Source organism: Lissotriton helveticus, chromosome 2_1, assembly GCF_964261635.1.
Source record: "Lissotriton helveticus chromosome 2_1, aLisHel1.1, whole genome shotgun sequence".
NCBI classification, from domain to species: domain Eukaryota; kingdom Metazoa; phylum Chordata; class Amphibia; order Caudata; family Salamandridae; genus Lissotriton; species Lissotriton helveticus.
In genome coordinates, this window is record NC_136059.1 from 385,505,695 (window position 1) to 385,523,628 (window position 17,934).

A 17,934-nucleotide genomic window follows, 5' to 3' on the forward strand; every position below is an offset into this window, starting at 1 on the left:
CTCCACCTCCTGCTGGGCGGCTGACGACCCTGCCCCTCACTCTGAAAGGAAAGGAGAAGCCAGGAAAACAAAGTGCTCAAGGAACACCCAGAACTAGTTCAGACCGGGTTCAGAGCCCTCCTGCACAAAGGGAACAAAGACCTTTAGGGGTATAAGTACAGGACCCCTGACTACACAAAATTAGATCATCCTGGAATCAAGAAGGAACCTCTGCCAAGGAGAAAGCTGAAACTGAAGAAGGAAGACTATCCTGCTGCTGCTCTGCTGGACTGACCTGCTGTTGCTTTGCTGCCAAGGAGAGGGGAAGGACTTTGCTTTGTGCTGTGTCCCTTTGCTTGAAGGAATCTCCAAGGGCCTGAGAAGAGCTGGCTCCCTGTTATGAAGTCCCAGGAATAAAAAGACTTCACCCCCAGCTTCCCTGAACTCTACTGAGAGAGTTCTGTCCTTCCTGGAGTGCGTGGCCCATGTGTTGTACCTGTGTTGGGAAGCTGGAAACCAAGCTTTTAAAGACTTTCTGCAAGTTTTGTCACATCGCTCGCTTGCGGAGCGCATCCCCGACAGTGCGAGGAAATTCCCACCGCTACTAAGGTTGAGATCTCCGCAGTGCCTGTTGCTGCTGCGAGAGTCGTCGCAGAGCCTGTCGTCGCTGGGTGACATCGCCGCACCGCTTGCTTGCGGACCGCATCACGTCGCTGCGAGTGTCGTTGCAGAAGCCATCGCATCGAGGAGCTGCGAGAGAGAGATTACCGCTGGTCCACGCATCGTCACCCCGGAGATCGTCGCAACTCCAAAGATCATCGATCGTGCCTTTGCAAGAGAAAACTTCCTAAGGAACCTACGCACCGGAATCCATACAAGTCCTCCTTCCTCCCAATACAGACCGGATTCGTCGCAACACGCCCACTGCTGCAGCAGGGTTGTCGCCTCGCCTCCTCAGGGTCTCAGGAGCAACACATTGCTTGTTTTCCACCGCACCAGCTTCTGCTTTGGAACTTTGTCGCTTTTAAAAGGTACTGTTGGCAAAACGTGACGCAACTGTGAACTTTTTACGCAACTGTGGATTATTTTATCGCAATTTTAAGAACTCTTTCACAACCATATTCTTGAACTGAGTATGTTGGATTTTTGTCGTTTTGGTCTTGTGTACTTTAGATTAAATACCTTTATTTTTCTAAACTGTTGTGGAGTCAGTTTGTGGTGTTTTCACTGTGTTACTGTGCGTGTTGGTACAAATACTTTACTCATTGCTTTTGGATCAGCCTGACTGCTCGTGCCAAGCTACCAAGGGGGTGAGCAGAGGTTATCTAAAGAGTGTTTCCTCCTTACCCTGACTGGAAGCAAGGGTCCCTATTGGGACAATGGTACCTACCTCTGCCAACTAGAGACCCCCAGTTCTAACAGGGCTGCATTGTGGGGGAGAGTAAATCATATCCTTTTGAAAACTGGAGAAAAAAGTTTTTAAGGAGGCTTTTAGCAGTCATTGATTCCACCCCTGCGTATATAGACCACAAGGAACTGTCGGTCCCTTACATTAGTGATTATAGTGATTATATTAGTATGGTTCCCCTCATGCTTTGGCACGGGATGTGGACCAAACTAAACGAAATTCACTAAGATGATAATAATTGATTGTTTATTATTATAAAAAATTCCATGGCTCCAATACATTTAGAATCTTTTAGTAGAGTGTAAAGTGGCAGTTGATTTTGAAGACCCCACGAATATTTGGTATAATAATAGAAGGGACATAAATTCTTAAAATTCTCTAGATGTTTCTAGGCATTTCAGAGCACAATATGCCTCCTGCCCTGACTTGTACACGACTAAGCACACTACTACGCCGGTACATTTTGAGGACTTTCTTGAGTCCATCGCACTGGTTTGGTTTGGGGATATGCACCGTAAATACATGGACCTCCCAGTGACAGTTGAAGACATAGCAAAAGTGATTGAGGGCTTACCGTTAAATAAGGCACCGGGCTCAGATGGGCTCACCACAGCGTTTTATAAAACATATGTGGAGGAATTGGCACCTAGGTTACACAAGGTTTTTGCGGAATCATTAGAATTAGAGATCCTCCCTGCATCGATGAGAGAAGCCCTGATTATTACAAGCCAGACAAAGATAGCCAATCCCTAGACTCTTACAGGCCCCTTTCCCTCATTAATGTTGATGTAAAAATATTCGTGAAAATCATAGCTGACCGTCTGCAACCTCTCCTTCCAATGGTGGCCCTGCCAGACCAATCGGGATTTATACCTGGTCGCTCCACATCCCATAACCTAAGGACCATTTTTTCAGTATTGCATTATCTCCACCCCATGGTCCATGCTGATGCGGTGTTTTTGGATGCCACAAAAGCATTTGACTCACTTGAGTGGCCTTATTTATTTCGCATATGACAACGTATGGGCTTCAGCACGTTATTTCTTAATCAAATACGCCTTCTTTACACCAAGCCAATAGCACGAGTGAGAGTTAACGGTATGATATCGGAACCATTCGAGATCTCCCGAGGTACAAGACAGGGGTGTCCCTTATCTCCTTTGTTGTTCGTGATAGCTATGGAACCACTCGCATCCCGTATACGGCAGCACCACACTAGCAGGGGGATAGGCTTTAGTTCACGCAATTTATTAATTTCCCTATACGCGGATGATGTCACCCTCTACGTCCTGAACCCAGCTGAAAACTTGAACCCTCTGCTACGGGAGTTTGTAAAATTTGGTGGCCTGTCCGGAGTGCCCATTAACTGGACCAAATCGGTGCTGTTCCCTCTAACAGACAATACACCGGAGGTGAAATCGGAGTTCCCACTGCGCTGGGAGGCAGACAAAGTAAAATATTTGGGGGTATGGATAAGCCGAAACCTCCAGAACATTTGGTCCTTGAATTTTTGGACGGGCTGTAAATTGGCTCGAAGGTAAGGTGGCAATCTGGTCAAAATTACCACTCTCTATCGCTGGCAGGGTGGCAAATGATAATCCTGCCCAAGTTCCTATATTTATTCACCAACATACCGATCTCGCTTACGAAACACTTCTTTGCTTGCCTGCGTTCTCATCTTTTATCCTTGGTGTGGGCCGGCACTCAGGCCAGAGTCTCCTGGGCCTTGTTGACCCTGCTGCTGAGGCAGGGAGGGTTGGGTGCTCCGGACATGCATCTATATGCATTAAGCGCACAGGCCCAATTCTTGCATTTCTGGGCATACCCGACACCCTATCAGCCACATGTGGCTGTTGAGCTAGACTCGGTGGCCCCATTGCCCTTGAGTGTGGCGCTTTACCACAAGACTCCGGGACCCACTACAGACATTGATTCAGCTGACACACTGCGATGGGTATGGCGGGAATTGCAGCGGCGAGCTCGTCTCCTATTACTCTATGCACTGGCCATTCCACTGAAACAGAACCCAATGGTGCCCTGTTTGGCGAAGAGTGGGGGTGAGCTGTCCCTGGCTAGCACACCATTGCGTACATTTGCTGACGTGTACCCCGATGGGAGATTCAGGGATCCACAGCCCAGAGACGAAGACTCGCCCATAACATTCGGAGACATGTTTACCTATCACAATTTGAAGTCCTCCTGTCGTGCACTTTGGGAGGGGTTTCCGGATGAGCCCCCCACATTGCTGGCAATCCAGGATGTACTGACTCGGGCCTCACCCCAAAAATTAATGACTCGCATATACGCAATCATGCAGGACCAAGCTCCAATCACACTGCCCGCATCTATGCAACTTTGGAATAGAGAACTAGACCCGCCATTGAATGAGATACAGTGGTCCTTCTGCTGTAAACAATTATTAGAACTCTCACCAAATTACAAACTACGCCTCATACATTTTAAGTTCCTACATAGATATTATCGTACCCCTGTCAGCCTACAGCAATTGGGTTTGAGGTACGATACTAACTGCTGGAGATGTGGCAAGGAAGATGCAACGTTCATACATGTGGCTTGGGATTGCCCTCTATTAACTAATTACTGGACTGCAAAATTTGATGCTATCAATCAGATAGTCGACAGATCGGATGTCCCAACACCACATATTGGTCTTCTAGGCTTGATCACCAACACGGAACCCACAAGGCGCAAACTACATGCATTACTCCTAGTGTATGCCAGGCCACAAGTGGCTCTTAGATGGGGTCGCAGGATCCTACCAACATTTGCAGCCTGGCTATCTTATGTCACATACGGGCACACACAGCTCGGCACGTACTGGGAATTGATGCCTACTGCATCTAGGCCCTGCAATATATGGGAACCATTCCTAAGCTGGGCACTGGCCAGAGCGACTTCCCCACCTTCTACACAACGGATACCTGAGATAGTAGATCCAGTTAGTCAGATTACTGTGCATGATTCAGAATCGGAAAGAATAGAGAGACTGCCTCAACTGCATGCAAATGAAAATGAACTATAGATTGAACACATGTTATAGATTTGTACCCTAGCAAATTGACCTGCCATGTAATGCTACTTTCCATGTAATATCTATCCGTATAAGTGCTTACTATGATGTGCTAACCCGTTCCTCCCTTGTGTTCTCATAGCTTATTCGACATTAGATGTGTTACAGCGTGACTGATGCATTCCTTTCATTGGGATACTGATTAGTAGTGCGGACATTTACCTGTTTTTGTTAATCTAATCCTGATAAGTGCTTCATGTCTTATGTACACCCAAGTATTATACAGATTGCATATATCCTATTTGTACTGTTTAAAACGAGATGCATGTACTGTGTTTCTCTGCAAAAGTCTATAAATAAAGTTTAAGAAAAAATGATGTTTCAAATTACCCCATTGAACATGCATTTTAAAGGATTCTTTCAGAAGTGAAACCTTTAAAAATATCCCAGGAAGCTACAGCATCGTCTCTTCATACGCAGATATTAGAAATGGATAAAAACGTGATTGTTTTTCTATTCAAAATCAATTAACATTATTAGCCAAACAAGTCTCCACTTTGAAAACGCAAACAATGGATGAATAAAATAAAATAAGGGAACAAATCTGAGGTTTGCATGAATGCCAGAGAAGAAAAAGCAGAATTCCTCAGTCTTAGAACTGGTTGACAATTTGATTCAAACCTATGTTATGCCAGATTTTAAAGACGGTTTGACCATCATAAGAGCGTACTGTGCTCCTTTTTTAGCTCACACAAATAATCTTCATACAAGAACTGTTCAAGTTAATTTTAGAGACTTTCTAATTAAGGAACAAATACTAACTGAGTTCATCAAACAAAATGATTTCAAAATTGGCAGTGAATGTGGTTTCCAAATGTATTCAGATATGTCTTTTGAAACCTCAAGACTGTGAAGTGAAATTAGACAATTGGTCTCACTTTTTTTAAAACCAGGGCATTCAGGCAATGTGTATCCAACCAGATAGGTTTAAGGTTTTAATAGATGGCTCATTTGTAATTTTTTCTGACGTGGCCACAGCACAGAAAAGCTTCGGTGTCATGCAAAAGGAAAAAGGGGAATAATATGAGTTTAATAATTAAGAAACATAAATAATTGAGGAACAACATAATTTAAGCAATCATTTTGTTATTTTGTGTACCCATATTTAAAATTATTCTCCCAAGGTGTTTTATTGGTACAACGTATTAACTTAAAAATATGTAACAATGAAATTTGAGAATGTTGTAGCTGGTTCATGGTGTTATTGGCAAGGGAGTGAATCAAGGTGTCTGACACCCAGGCATCCTTAAAACAAGTGCTTTTGATCGCACCGTGTGTAAAAAGGAAGGTCCAGCTAAACAAAGCGGATCTTACTGGTAGGTGTGGTGGGAGCTGGGTTTTGGGGTATGAAAGAAGCAGCTGAAAATATTTTTAAAAATTAGGTCCTGAACAAGAGTTAGAATTAGAGTAGGTCTTAGCTTAAGACAGTCTTCTTTTTTATAGTAGTCTAAAATATCATCAATATATGTAAATGGTATGAATAGTTTACAGAAAAAGAAAGCTGTATTAAATTGGGACAATGATCAGAATGTATGTTGCTACAGGAAACACATGCTCCCCTAAGTAAAAAACAATCATGGTCTCCCTTCAAAAGTTTAGCTACCTCATCAGCTTCTGCCCACATAGAGGGGTGACAATTTCAGCTTCAAATAAGTCTTCATGGGTTAATTTTTAAAACCACACAGACTAAAGCTGGTAGATGGGCAGCGGTAGCAATTGAAATTAAAATGCTAAATGTGACATTTGTTTATTATTCTGGCCCCGGAAGAAAATCCAGAATTTCCGTATGAATTCAGGGCAGGTTTATTAGATTTTCTGAATAAATCATTATCATTTTTTGCAGTCTGTCACACTTGACATTTAAAACGTGGAATAACACAAAGAAAAACCTGCATTGTGCAAGCTCTCCAAATGTTTTAATTTAAGCAAGGGCTAATTGATCTGTAGAGTTCTGTTAACAATACAATACAGAAATTCGCATTGTTTAGGAAGAGATTTGAAATAGCTAGACAGACAGATTTTGTTTATTTAAAAAAATTGACAAATCTTCCATTTAATTTTCCCAAACTATTTTTCAGGTCGCACAGCCCTCACTCTAAATTTACATTTACTGTCTCTGGAAATAAATGTTCCTAGAAGACAGCTCGATCAAACACTTTAGCTCAATTACCAGCTTATAGATCAAAATAAATAGTATTAATAGCCTTTGAGCAAAACAATGGGACAGTTTCAGTGGAAGCCATTTGGGAAGCATATAAAGCAACCTTGAGAGGCTTTCATTCGCAATTGAATAAAAAGTGCAATTTAAATTTGCACGCTTAACAAGAAGATCTCAAACATGCAGAAAACCCTCTGATCATAATACCCAAGAAAATTATCATGGGTGGGTATCAGCAAAAGATCCTAAGACTCTTACTGTTACTGCAGATTATAAATATGGGATAAGTACTGGAAAAATGTTCAAAACATTTACAAAGAGCAGGACGAAATTTCAGAAGGGACTTTTCTAGAGGAAACGTAATTTGTTTTTTTTTCTAAAAAGGGAATGACACTTTATTTAAATGTATTTAGTCTAATACCATTGTTAAATTCATATTATAAAGTGATCATTAAAATAACTGCAACAGGTATGGCAGCATTCATACACCAAATAATTCATAAAGACCAAATTGGGGTTATACCAGGTTGTCAATATGCAGACACCCATTTTTTGATTGAGGTCCTGGATTATGTGACCGCCACTAACACTTATGCATTATTTTTTTTCTTAGACACAGAAAAAGCTTTTGATAAATTATGAAGGAAATTTCACTTTCATTTGCTTAATAGCAAGGCATAATTAAGACAGTACCTGTATTACTTGAAGGAGCAACTACGTTGTTAATATTGAATAGGACAATTGCTAAAAATATTTATCTTTGTGTGCACCAGACAGAGTTGCCTCTCTCACCAGTTCAATTTGCTCTATATATCGAATCATTAGCAATAGCAATAAAAGCAATCTCAGAGATTACAACCATTGCTTATGGCTCCCCCAAACTTAAACAATATGCAGCTGACTTAGTGGTAAGTACAGTTCCAGATAAACACTCTATAGAAGTTATTTTTCACTTTAGCTCTAATTTTTCAAACTTTGTGGGCTGCAGGTTTAATAAGAGCAAAACAGAGGTTCTTCTATTTAACCCCTCTGCTTACATGCTTCCAGACTCTTTATCATCTTATTATAACTAGTCTCCAATGAACAATGAAGTCCTTAGGGATCAGAATTTGAGGAGTTTCAAAACCAGTATAAATTAAACTTGAACCTCTAATAAATAATCACTATTTGAAATAATGGGGAAAATCCTAGCTCTATAATTAGCAGAGTTTCTATTGTTAAAATGAATATCCTACCTTTATTAACCTTTTAATTGACACCCAGGTGCATTACTTAAAAACATTGTCAATAAAATTGAAGGCAGCTTACTTGGTAGCTTTCTATAAAATTTAAATTCACAGTGAATCAACCTGAAAATACTTCGGCTTCAAGAGGAGTTCGGGGGCCTTGCCCTTCCTGATTTTTCGAAATTATTACTTTTGCCTCATTTATATAACTTGGTATAAAAAACCGTTTTTTAAACTTTTCCATTTACTGATCAATTTAGCTACCCACTGATCAAGAACGATCCAATACGCAATCCCAAAATGATTCGCTGCCGCATCCTGAATATATATAATGTCAGGCACCAACAGCACTTTTGATATAAGGCTTTTCCCAATTTACATGCACACTTTTCCTTAACCACAATGCTCCTGGAGTTTTCCAAAAGCTGAAATAAAACTGTGGGAAACACTAGGGCTAGGCAAAATATGGGATTGGCTTTGCAACTGCAATATTATTTCAAGGAATACATTCAGAAGAAAACTATCTCTAATAAAGGCTGGTATTAATTTGCGTTTCATCAAGCAACCAGCGCTTTAAGCAGATTATCAAAATTTGAGAAAGAACCAGATAGATAGTGGACAATCTTTGAAAAAATGCACAATTACCCTCAAGAGTCAAAATTGGATTTCTGATCTTCAAGCACAGAGGGTTACATCATTTCTCCAAAATCAATGAAAAAGGAAATCCTCATGGAGATTTATCCCCAGTGGCATAGGAAGGGGAGTGAGGTGGGTGCGGGTCACCCTGGGTGTCATCACTGAGGGGGTTGACAAAATGGCAAAAATATCTGTTTTAAACACATATATTTGCCATTTTGTCAAGCCGGGGGTGACAAAAAAAAATCTGCACCAGGTATTACCTGATCTTGCTATGCCACTGTCTGTCTCACTATTTGGGAGGAAGAATGTGAATATGATTTAACTGCATTACAGGAGCTACTCATGATGGAATGCAATTGTATGCCCAAGGGCTTGTGTATGATACTTAGGGCCACTGGAATTATGTGGCAGGGAGGACCAAATTACACATCAGGTTGAAGAAATAATGCGACAAGAAAAGGCAAATCATGCTGCATAATGTGGCACATTTTGTGTTAGAATTACCTCATTATTTTGGCATCTTTTACACATCTTAATTTAACACTCTATGGCAATGGTTTCACCACTGCGACATCTAATTCAGCCGAAAAAAAGCAATGGGCAGACATGTTGTCACATTTTAGTAACTTTTGACATGTTTGAGCTAGAAACAAATTTAGTTTTTTTGCTGAAATCTGCAATTTATGCAGCAGATGATGGATTGTGTGGCAAAGGCGCCAAATCGACGATTAGAAACATTGGGGCCACAAAATCAGATAACTCCAGTGGCCCGATTATACTTTGACTTACTTGCACAACCAAACCCTAGACATTTCGCTAAAACTGCCAAGGTGTAAAAAAAAAGGAACCTGAATTCATATAATATGGAATTGTAACTATATACGTGTGTTTTGGGATATCAGTCTGGAAGCCATCTGTAATTCTTTAGCCATTCAAATAACTCCAGATGCAGATGACATTGAATTGGGTGACTCTAGGTATCTGAGGATAGCAGTAAAAGCATCAAGGCAATGGTGGTTTTATTGATTTTCAGATTCACATTTACATTGTACAGGCAATTGAAAGATCCCCCCTATAAGAGAGTTGATGACAAGGAGAAATCAGTCGAAAGGAATACTTTGGGGATTACACCTTTTCCCCCTTTGATGAGAAGCACTTTATTTTATGGCTGCACTACAATGTCCGAAACTTACATCAATCTGTTCCTAGTCCTTGAAATTGTCATGATGCCCCTGCTGGCAGCCCATCGTCTATGCTTTTACTATTTGCCATCAAAATGTGTCCATGCTCTGAAATGTGCTATGGTACGCTGTGGTGTCTACGCTATTTAATGTCTCTGTTTTCGATGAACTATTTGGGTAAACACTGGTGAGATGTATAACTTGCTGTAATACCTGGACTACCTACCTAGCCCCCCTGAGACTGCGGTGGCCTAAGGCTGGATATTAAGGTTAAATCTTTAATTTCCATTAATCCAAATGATCAAATATGATATGAAAGTTAGTAATTCTTATATGAGCAACTCCAGTATAAAAAAGGCTTTACTCAACTGCATGATTTCTAATCGATTTAAATCCTTTACATTATAAATAATGTCCAAATAAATACATGGAATTGGGACTGGGCAGCGTTTTACTATCTTTTGGACATATGTTCCTAAAAAATGATTTGCACAAAACAATTAAATAGCATCTAATTTCATTACATGTCAATTTCAAATAGATCAAATCAACACAATTTTATAAAATGAATGTGATAGATATATTTTCCTAATTAATTCAAGAGGATTTGCACATTGCTGTCAGTGAGCATCCAGCCGGCATACAAGGCATATATATATATATGAATACGTTGATAATCCCTTCGTAGAAACGCACCTTTGTGCCTTGGGATTGCCTGCTCCTTAACGAAAGAGCAGACCAAAAAATGTTGTCTCCGGATAATAGCAAGCTCATTATTAGCAGACATAACTAGGCAATAGCAGCATATCCAAGAGAGAGGCAGATAATAGTTGCATACCCATTGCCCAGTAATTGCACGCTGGGGATGCTCTCGTATCTCCTGGTGCACAGTGCCTTCTTCCGCCTGCAGTCTCTTTCGTCAGAATTGTCTCCACAGTCATTCTCTCCATTGCATTCCAGGCCACTGGCAATGCAGCGACCTGTTTCAATGAAATTGAATGGAAAATCGCTTTATTGTAGTAGTTAAATACTGGGATTTATGTTCGAAAAGTTTATGAACAGTCAAAAACATAACCCTGGCTGAGCTCCAGCAAGTGACTGAAAGGCTCACCATCACACATTTGGACAACGGGGGACATATTTGCTAGAAACCGGCGAGCTCGGTCTTACAACAAAATTGGTAACGCCGCGCTCCTGCAGTTTCAAAACGCAGGTATGCACCGCATTTACAAGAATGCGGCGGCGCACCACTGCATTTCAACTAGCACTGGCGCTAAAGAAGCTGCCTGCGCTGCAGGAGTGATTGTTAATATGCAGGAATGGACATCTTCCTGCACATGAACAATCTTAACAGGCGATTGGCTGTTTCTATGTGTGCTGCAGAATGCAGCAAACTTGGAAAGAGCAACATATGAGGAGAAATATAAAATTTCTCCTTATATTGCCTGCTTATAACAAGGTAATCCCAGGCAATATTTTTGTCGCTGCCCCATACGGTGTAAATATGAGACAGCGTCAAAAATCAATGGGTGTAGCGGCGGAACACCCATTGCAACACCCATTGCAGGCCCCTTTCACGCTAAGTGCTGCATGAATAGGGGCAATATTTACATGCTGGCGTTAAGCCCCGTTAAGTGGCTTAATGCTGCCTTTAACTAAGGCGAAGGATTTAATGCCACAAGAACGTCGGAAATAGTGATGTTCCGATGGCGTTATCTCCTTGTACATATGCCCTCGGATCTCCTTTGCCTGAAGGTATGGTGATCCATCTTTGCCATTGACATAAATATAACAACATTGAATGACCTTGTTTTGTTTTGTTTTGTTTTACTGTCCGAGGACCACAATTTGGGTTCATACTCTGCTCTGTGGTCAGAAAAAAACTACAACAAAAAGTTCCTTTTCGAAGCACTGTTAGGGGTTGGCAATGTATTCAACTTAATGCTAACAGATTGCCTGTACCTCTTGCAGTGTACGTTAAAGCCTGTGTGCCATGATGCCTGCGTTCAGGATCCTCCTGGCGCTACAGCAGACAGGCGCACAAGATCTCCTGCTGGGAAATGAGCATTAAGACGCTCCAGCCAGTGTAATAAACTAGCGGGCACATGCATCAACGATAATTGCATTCGCAAAAGGTGTGAATCGCAATTTTGGGCCGTTTGCGAATGCAATTATCAAAATTGCAATGCATCATGTATTTCGCAATTTTAGGAATCGCAATCATGTTGCTATTTCTAAAATTGCGATTGCATTTCAGAAATCGCAATTTCAGATTTCTGAAATGCAATGCATGATCATTTTTAAATTGCTAATTTTCAATTTGGAAGGGGTAAATTAGCATGAGGTTGAACCTCGTGCTAATTTACCGGAAACCTTCAAACATGCACAAAAAAGCATTTTTGAAAGTTGCATTTTACACACACACATGTCCTTGGGACATGTGTGTTGGTAAATTGCAGTTAAGTTTAATTTCAGGGGTGCAGGGAGGGGTTCTTTGGACCCCCCTGCACCCTTGAAATTGCATTTTCAATTTGCGATTCGCAAATTGCAAATCGCAAATTGTAAATGCCTTCCCATTGATTCCTATGGGCCTCTAGGCCTCTAGGCCCATAGGAATCAATGGGAAGGGTTTTCCTTAATTGCGATTCGCAAATTGTGAATCGCAATTAAGGAAAAATACCGAATCGCTAAAAAAATGCAAATTAATCATGCATTGCCGTTTGCGAATCCTTAATTGCGATTCCCTAATTTTCGCAATTAAGGATTGGCAAACGGCAACATTGATGCATGTGGCCGTTAATGTGAATACCATTCAGGTAATTACATTGCCGAGCCCTGATAGTGCTGGACAGGACAACACTTTCTTATTTTGTGCTTTTTTTTTAATGCGCAGAGCAAGAATTCTTGTTCAGCAGGGTATGCTAGGTTTTGCATCTATTGCTCCTTCATCCCAGTCAATCACAGGTGGTTGCAAAAACCGCAGAAACAGCGGGTCTGCTTCCAGTTTCACATCTGCATACCGCAGATTGTAAAAATCGATTTTGCACACCCTTAGTTAGCAACAATGTGTATCATGGAAAAAGGAGCAGTGATCCAGTTTTTGGATATTTTCTGCCGTCTACGGTATATACACTAACCCAGTAACATCATAAATTAGTACAATAAACTGCAGACAGCAAAGCTTAGAAACTCACAAACCTGGTTTCTGGTTCTGTGATTCAAACATTTGATATCCAGAGTGTGTGTGATAACTCAGTTAGTACATTCGATCCAGTTCGTGTGTTTTTTGCTAAATTAGGTGTCTGTATCAATTCTTAGACTGTATTAAAGTGGTGAATGAGATCATGACAGACCCAGGTTTGGTCATCCAATGAGAGGTTGTGCAGTTCTGGTCTCCCCATGTAGTAAGGCTCAGGGTTACAACATGCAAATGCCCCTCTAGTACCTTATTCCTCCCTATGGCAATATACATGTTACGGGTGTCTTGTGCTCTGGCTATTATTTTGAGTGAGAATATATTCAACATATACACAAACTAAATATGCATTTAGAAGTTTGAGGGATGGCCTTCTTAGATGCTTACAAGACACATTTCTACTTTTCTTAAAATCTCACATAGAGAAAGAAACAGGAGGGCAGCCAAACCTCAAATGAGATTGAGCCACACCTTAAGCTACAATACACAAAATCTTTAAAAGTATAATAAACAAAATCTTATATACTGTAACTTGTGATATCAGATAATATCAAATCTGAAACCGCAGGTTTCCCCTGGTCCTAATTTTGGCGCTGCCTCCTATGTACACTGTCCTTGTACATAGAGGGTTTTGTCAGAATCAATGGCCCACCGCAACACCCACTGCCCTCCCCTTTCACACTAACCATAGCCTGAAAGGGGGTCTTATTTACAAGGCAGAGTTAAGCACTGCCTTGTAAATAAGGCTAAGCCCCTACAGCCAAAGGAACGTCGGAAAAAGTGACGTGGTGGTTGCGATAGGGGCTTGTACATATGCTCCCATATGTCCAAGTATGCTTCCTTACTTAGCCACGTCATGCTCACTGAAAGCACTGCCTGCTGGTGAAATTGTTTCATCGGTTCCTAGGCGGCTGATTTTGAGTCTCAACAAAAAGTCATGGTACCTCAAATGCTGAGTCAGCAGCTGCCACCAGCAGCCCCGGACTGGTGATTACATTGTCTGCCTAGATTTTGCGTCACAGTCTGTTGTGCTAGGCGTATATAAAGCCTCAATGGGAAGGTGTCACCTCTGGACTACGATCTTGTCACCATTATTGACACCATGCCAAAGTCACAGTAAGCAGGAGTAATTGTGTACATGAGAACTGAATACTGCTGAAGGTCTAAATATGTTCAATTCTGCAAAGAAGGCAATTACATTGTGAAGAACCACATCCTGTTAACAAAAGTGTCCCTGCACAGCAACACAAGTTTCTGTCCTCTATGGGTTAGCGCTCACCGTCAGTTTGTGAAGACACATTGACACAGACGTGATGACGCTAGTGCCTTTATTGTGACAGCAGCATTCCAAAACTCATCTGACTCAGGGCGATGTCATGAGACACTATTGAGAGAAGAGACTGGGGCCTAACATACTAACGAGAGGCAAGTGCCCTCCTAAGAGAGAAAGTTAACTAGCACATTCAAAATCTATATGACATGTTTGTTTTGCTAGCTTTAGGCCTTTAAATAGAGTGAACGGCAAAATATCTGCACGAGTTTCTCTCTCTGTTAACCAGAAAAACAATGTGAATTCATCTTCAAATGATGGGGTTGATCGTCTATGCAACTTTTTTTTAGCGAACAAAATGTAACTTTTCGAGACAAAAAACATAGGCCTGTTGGCAGAAGCGAATGTTTACAATGTGCATTCTAAAGTTTCCTTTACCTTGATATGTGCAGGAGGAATGATATTATAATGTGCAGGGGAACGTATTTGGGCAAAGTATTTGTTATTTTGTTTTTGAGGGAAAATATTATATGAATAATGAATGCTGCACCTGTATTCATAATGTGAATGTAATTAAACAAATGCGCCTGGACGTGAACATGTCCGAAATCCGTTGCGAACACTATGTTATCTATTTTTAAAAGTCACAATATTTGTTGGTTTGACTTGTATTACTTAGAGCATTATATAAGGGCCTACGTTTTTAGGTCTCGCCTAGCGTTGCAACGCATGCGCTGCTCGCTGGCGAAAGATATTGTGGATGAGGGGTTTTCCAGAAGGGGACTTGAAGCTCCGACCCTCATTTTCATTGGCTTTCATTGGTCTGCCATTGGAAATGGGGTATTTTTGTTGCCATTGGAAATGGGGTATTTTCGTCCGGCCCATCTAGACTGGCTGGTCTGCTTTGCGGCTGTTGCAAAGCAATTTCTTATCTTTATTAGGGGGCCATCTGTTTTCACTCAGTTGCGTGTTTATTTTTGCATCGCGCTTTCAGTTAAAGTGAAAGTGAAAGCGGGATGCAATATAAACAAGCGGTTGAGTGAAAACAGATGGCAACCGCTTGTTCTTTGTTTGTGCGCTTGCAATGGGTGAAGTTTCAAAGTGTGTAATGTGTGACTTTTCAGTTTTTCGCTCTTCCCACTGCACTGTTTTGGCCGCTTCTCTAATGTATTGAGGGTGCTCGGCCCATCCCAACCCGAGTCATACTCGGCCGTCCAGCCTTCTACTGATCTACCACAGATGGGATAGCCCCTTCAGGTATTGGTGCATGCACAATTTTAACTTTCCCATGCTCAAGAACTAGCCATGTGTAGACAGAAACACACTTAAACACATTCAGGGCACCAAGCGCATGCAGCACAGCGTGCTCTGTGCTGAAAGTTTTTTTTTTTTTTCAGAACAAGCTGTGCTGAAAGTTTTAATTAACGTTAAGGCTCAGCTGAGGTATGCTGCGGGGGGGACCTGGGTTGAATAATGCCGCAATGACCTTAAGCGCTTTACGTGAGCACCAGTTACGTATGCCACAGGATGGTGGACCCTACGCCGCGCCCGCTTCTTCGAGCTCCAAAGGTGGCAGCTCTAGGCGCTACGCGACAACCTCTACCACGTTAACCAGCTGTGTATATTCTATTGGACACACTCTCTTCTCAAAATGTAACAAATACCCTATTAAATACGTTTAGTGCTGACCAGTAATACCCTCTAGATACCATGCTGCCCGCTAACCGATTCGTATTACAAGAGCCTGCATTCACACTTTCGGCCCACACTCACCTTAACAGGCCGAAGCCTCCCTGTGACCTCCTCACGGCCTCTCAGTGCTGCAAAGACCCAGACCTCAATGGTGATTTCCATGTCCCTTACACTGCGACTCAGGCATCAACCCCAAAACCTGGATGCCACTGGATATCGCGCCGACACCGGGGCCCGAACCCGGTTCCTCAGTTGCCAGGTCAATATCTCCAGCTGTAAGTCAACATCCTCGCTTACTTCCAGTTCTCTGGTGCAGTGCCTCGAGTCGTGCCGTAGGGTAAGCTGCTTCAGTTAACCGCCCAACAACCGGGTAAGGGGCAGAGCGGCACTAGATTGCTACATCACGGGGTTGTCACTAGAAATTCTCGGTGCGCTCCCCCAGCTCCATGATGTAGAGTGAGCTTCCCCAGGAGGAGTGTTGCCCTATATCCCCCCTTGTGTCTTCTCATCCTTGGCCTGGAAAGGGGGAGGGGGTGCCACCCTATTGGGTGATTCGAACCCTTGCTGTGCCCCCCTTTTGAGCGGCGCTTCCTGGCAGCGCAAACCACTTCTTTTCGTTTACGGGCTCTGACGGCCATTATGGCGCCAACCCTCAAGGCCCCCTTCAGGGTCGGCCTTTGCTATTTTCAGTTGCATCCCTTTGCTCGTCCTTGTGTATGAAGGAAGTGCCTGAGATGGGGTTGTGGCCTCACCTGCCTATTGTTTGCAACTGATGAGACGGGCCTCCTTCTCACAGGATGAAAGGCACGTGAAGACGCCATTAGTGGCTACTAAGTGCTATGTAAATGTGACCTTAATGTCCATACACACCTGACCTCTTGCCCCCTAGTATGTGCATGAAATGGTGCATGGCGAGGATGTGTGTCAGTCATTGTCGCAGAACTATTCGTCCTCCCTGGTAAACAGATTGGCTAGTGGCTTATCATGATTTTTACAGCACTGTTACTTTTCTTGGCATTGCAAGTATGTAAACTGCACATTTTTTCTCTTGAGCTGCAACCAGAAACTGTGCAGCAGCCTGGAGCATACCCATGCAGCTTCTGTGTACCTGGCGACGCAGCTTCTCCGAGGACTGTTTTTTGTCCAAGTAGTGTCCGAAACCAATAAATAACGTTGTATTGTTGGTCCTGGCAGTGCCCACGCGGCACTAGTCAAAGCCCTGCTCACCTAAGCCTCCCACTACAGAATAGGTGTTCTTCCATTTGATGCTGCTACCTGCAGCCAGGCTAGGTGGGGCCTGGGATTTAGGAAGAACCCAATTAGTTCGATCCTTTTGGGCTCCAGTCTCTGCTGCACATTTATGCACCGTGTGCTCTTGGAAGAATCACTTACAAAGAGTCCATATCAGTCTCATCTGCTAGAACATGCTGACAGTTCGGCAGGTTAGTGCCAGTACTTTTCACATCTCTTAAGTAATAGAGAGTTGGGGGTGAGATGCATTGTTTTGAAACATGAGTACAACCATAGGCACTTCCTTCCGCATTCCTTGGCCGTTTGGGTCGTTGCCTTACTTCGGGCCCTAGGTACGTTTTCTAATAAGCATTTGCAATGAAATAGGTCTTGCATTGCCATTCTAATTGACAAAATGCTTTTTTTATTTCTGTGTTTCGCAAATCTGCAAGTGGTGTATAAACACTTGCCCCCACATGCATCAATGTGTCTTTTTGCATTTCTTAAATTGCGAAAAATAAGGAATCGCAAATTAAGAAATGCAAAAAGATATGCATCAATATTTTCGGTATTCTGTTGGGATTCGGTAAAAATCGCAATTTTTACCGAATCCCAAAGAAATACCGATTTCTTAACTTACTTTTCGCAATTCCCATTGATTCCTATGGGCCAAAAGGCCCATAGGAGTCAATGGAAATTGCGAGTGGCACTTAGAAAATTTCATGGGTGCAGGGGGGGGTCCAAAGGACCCCCCCATGCACCCCATAAATGTATTTTTCGCATCATGTTGCACACACACATGTCCTAAGGACATGTGTGTCCGTAACATGAATGTTGAAAAAAAAACATTTTACACATGTAACA

The 17,934-nt window shown here is 42.2% G+C and overlaps 1 protein-coding gene across 2 annotated transcripts in view; it reads right to left on the minus strand.

The window, feature by feature from the left end:
• LOC144818001 (complement component C6-like) overlaps nucleotides 1-17,934 on the minus strand; it is a 909,016-nt gene that overhangs the window by 689,461 nt on the left and 201,621 nt on the right. For both annotated transcript variants that reach the window (XM_078675007.1, XM_078675006.1), the window contains exon 5: nucleotides 10,521-10,662. In XM_078675007.1, coding sequence (XP_078531133.1) covers nucleotides 10,521-10,662 — 142 coding nt within the window. The remainder of the gene's footprint in view (nucleotides 1-10,520; nucleotides 10,663-17,934) is intronic.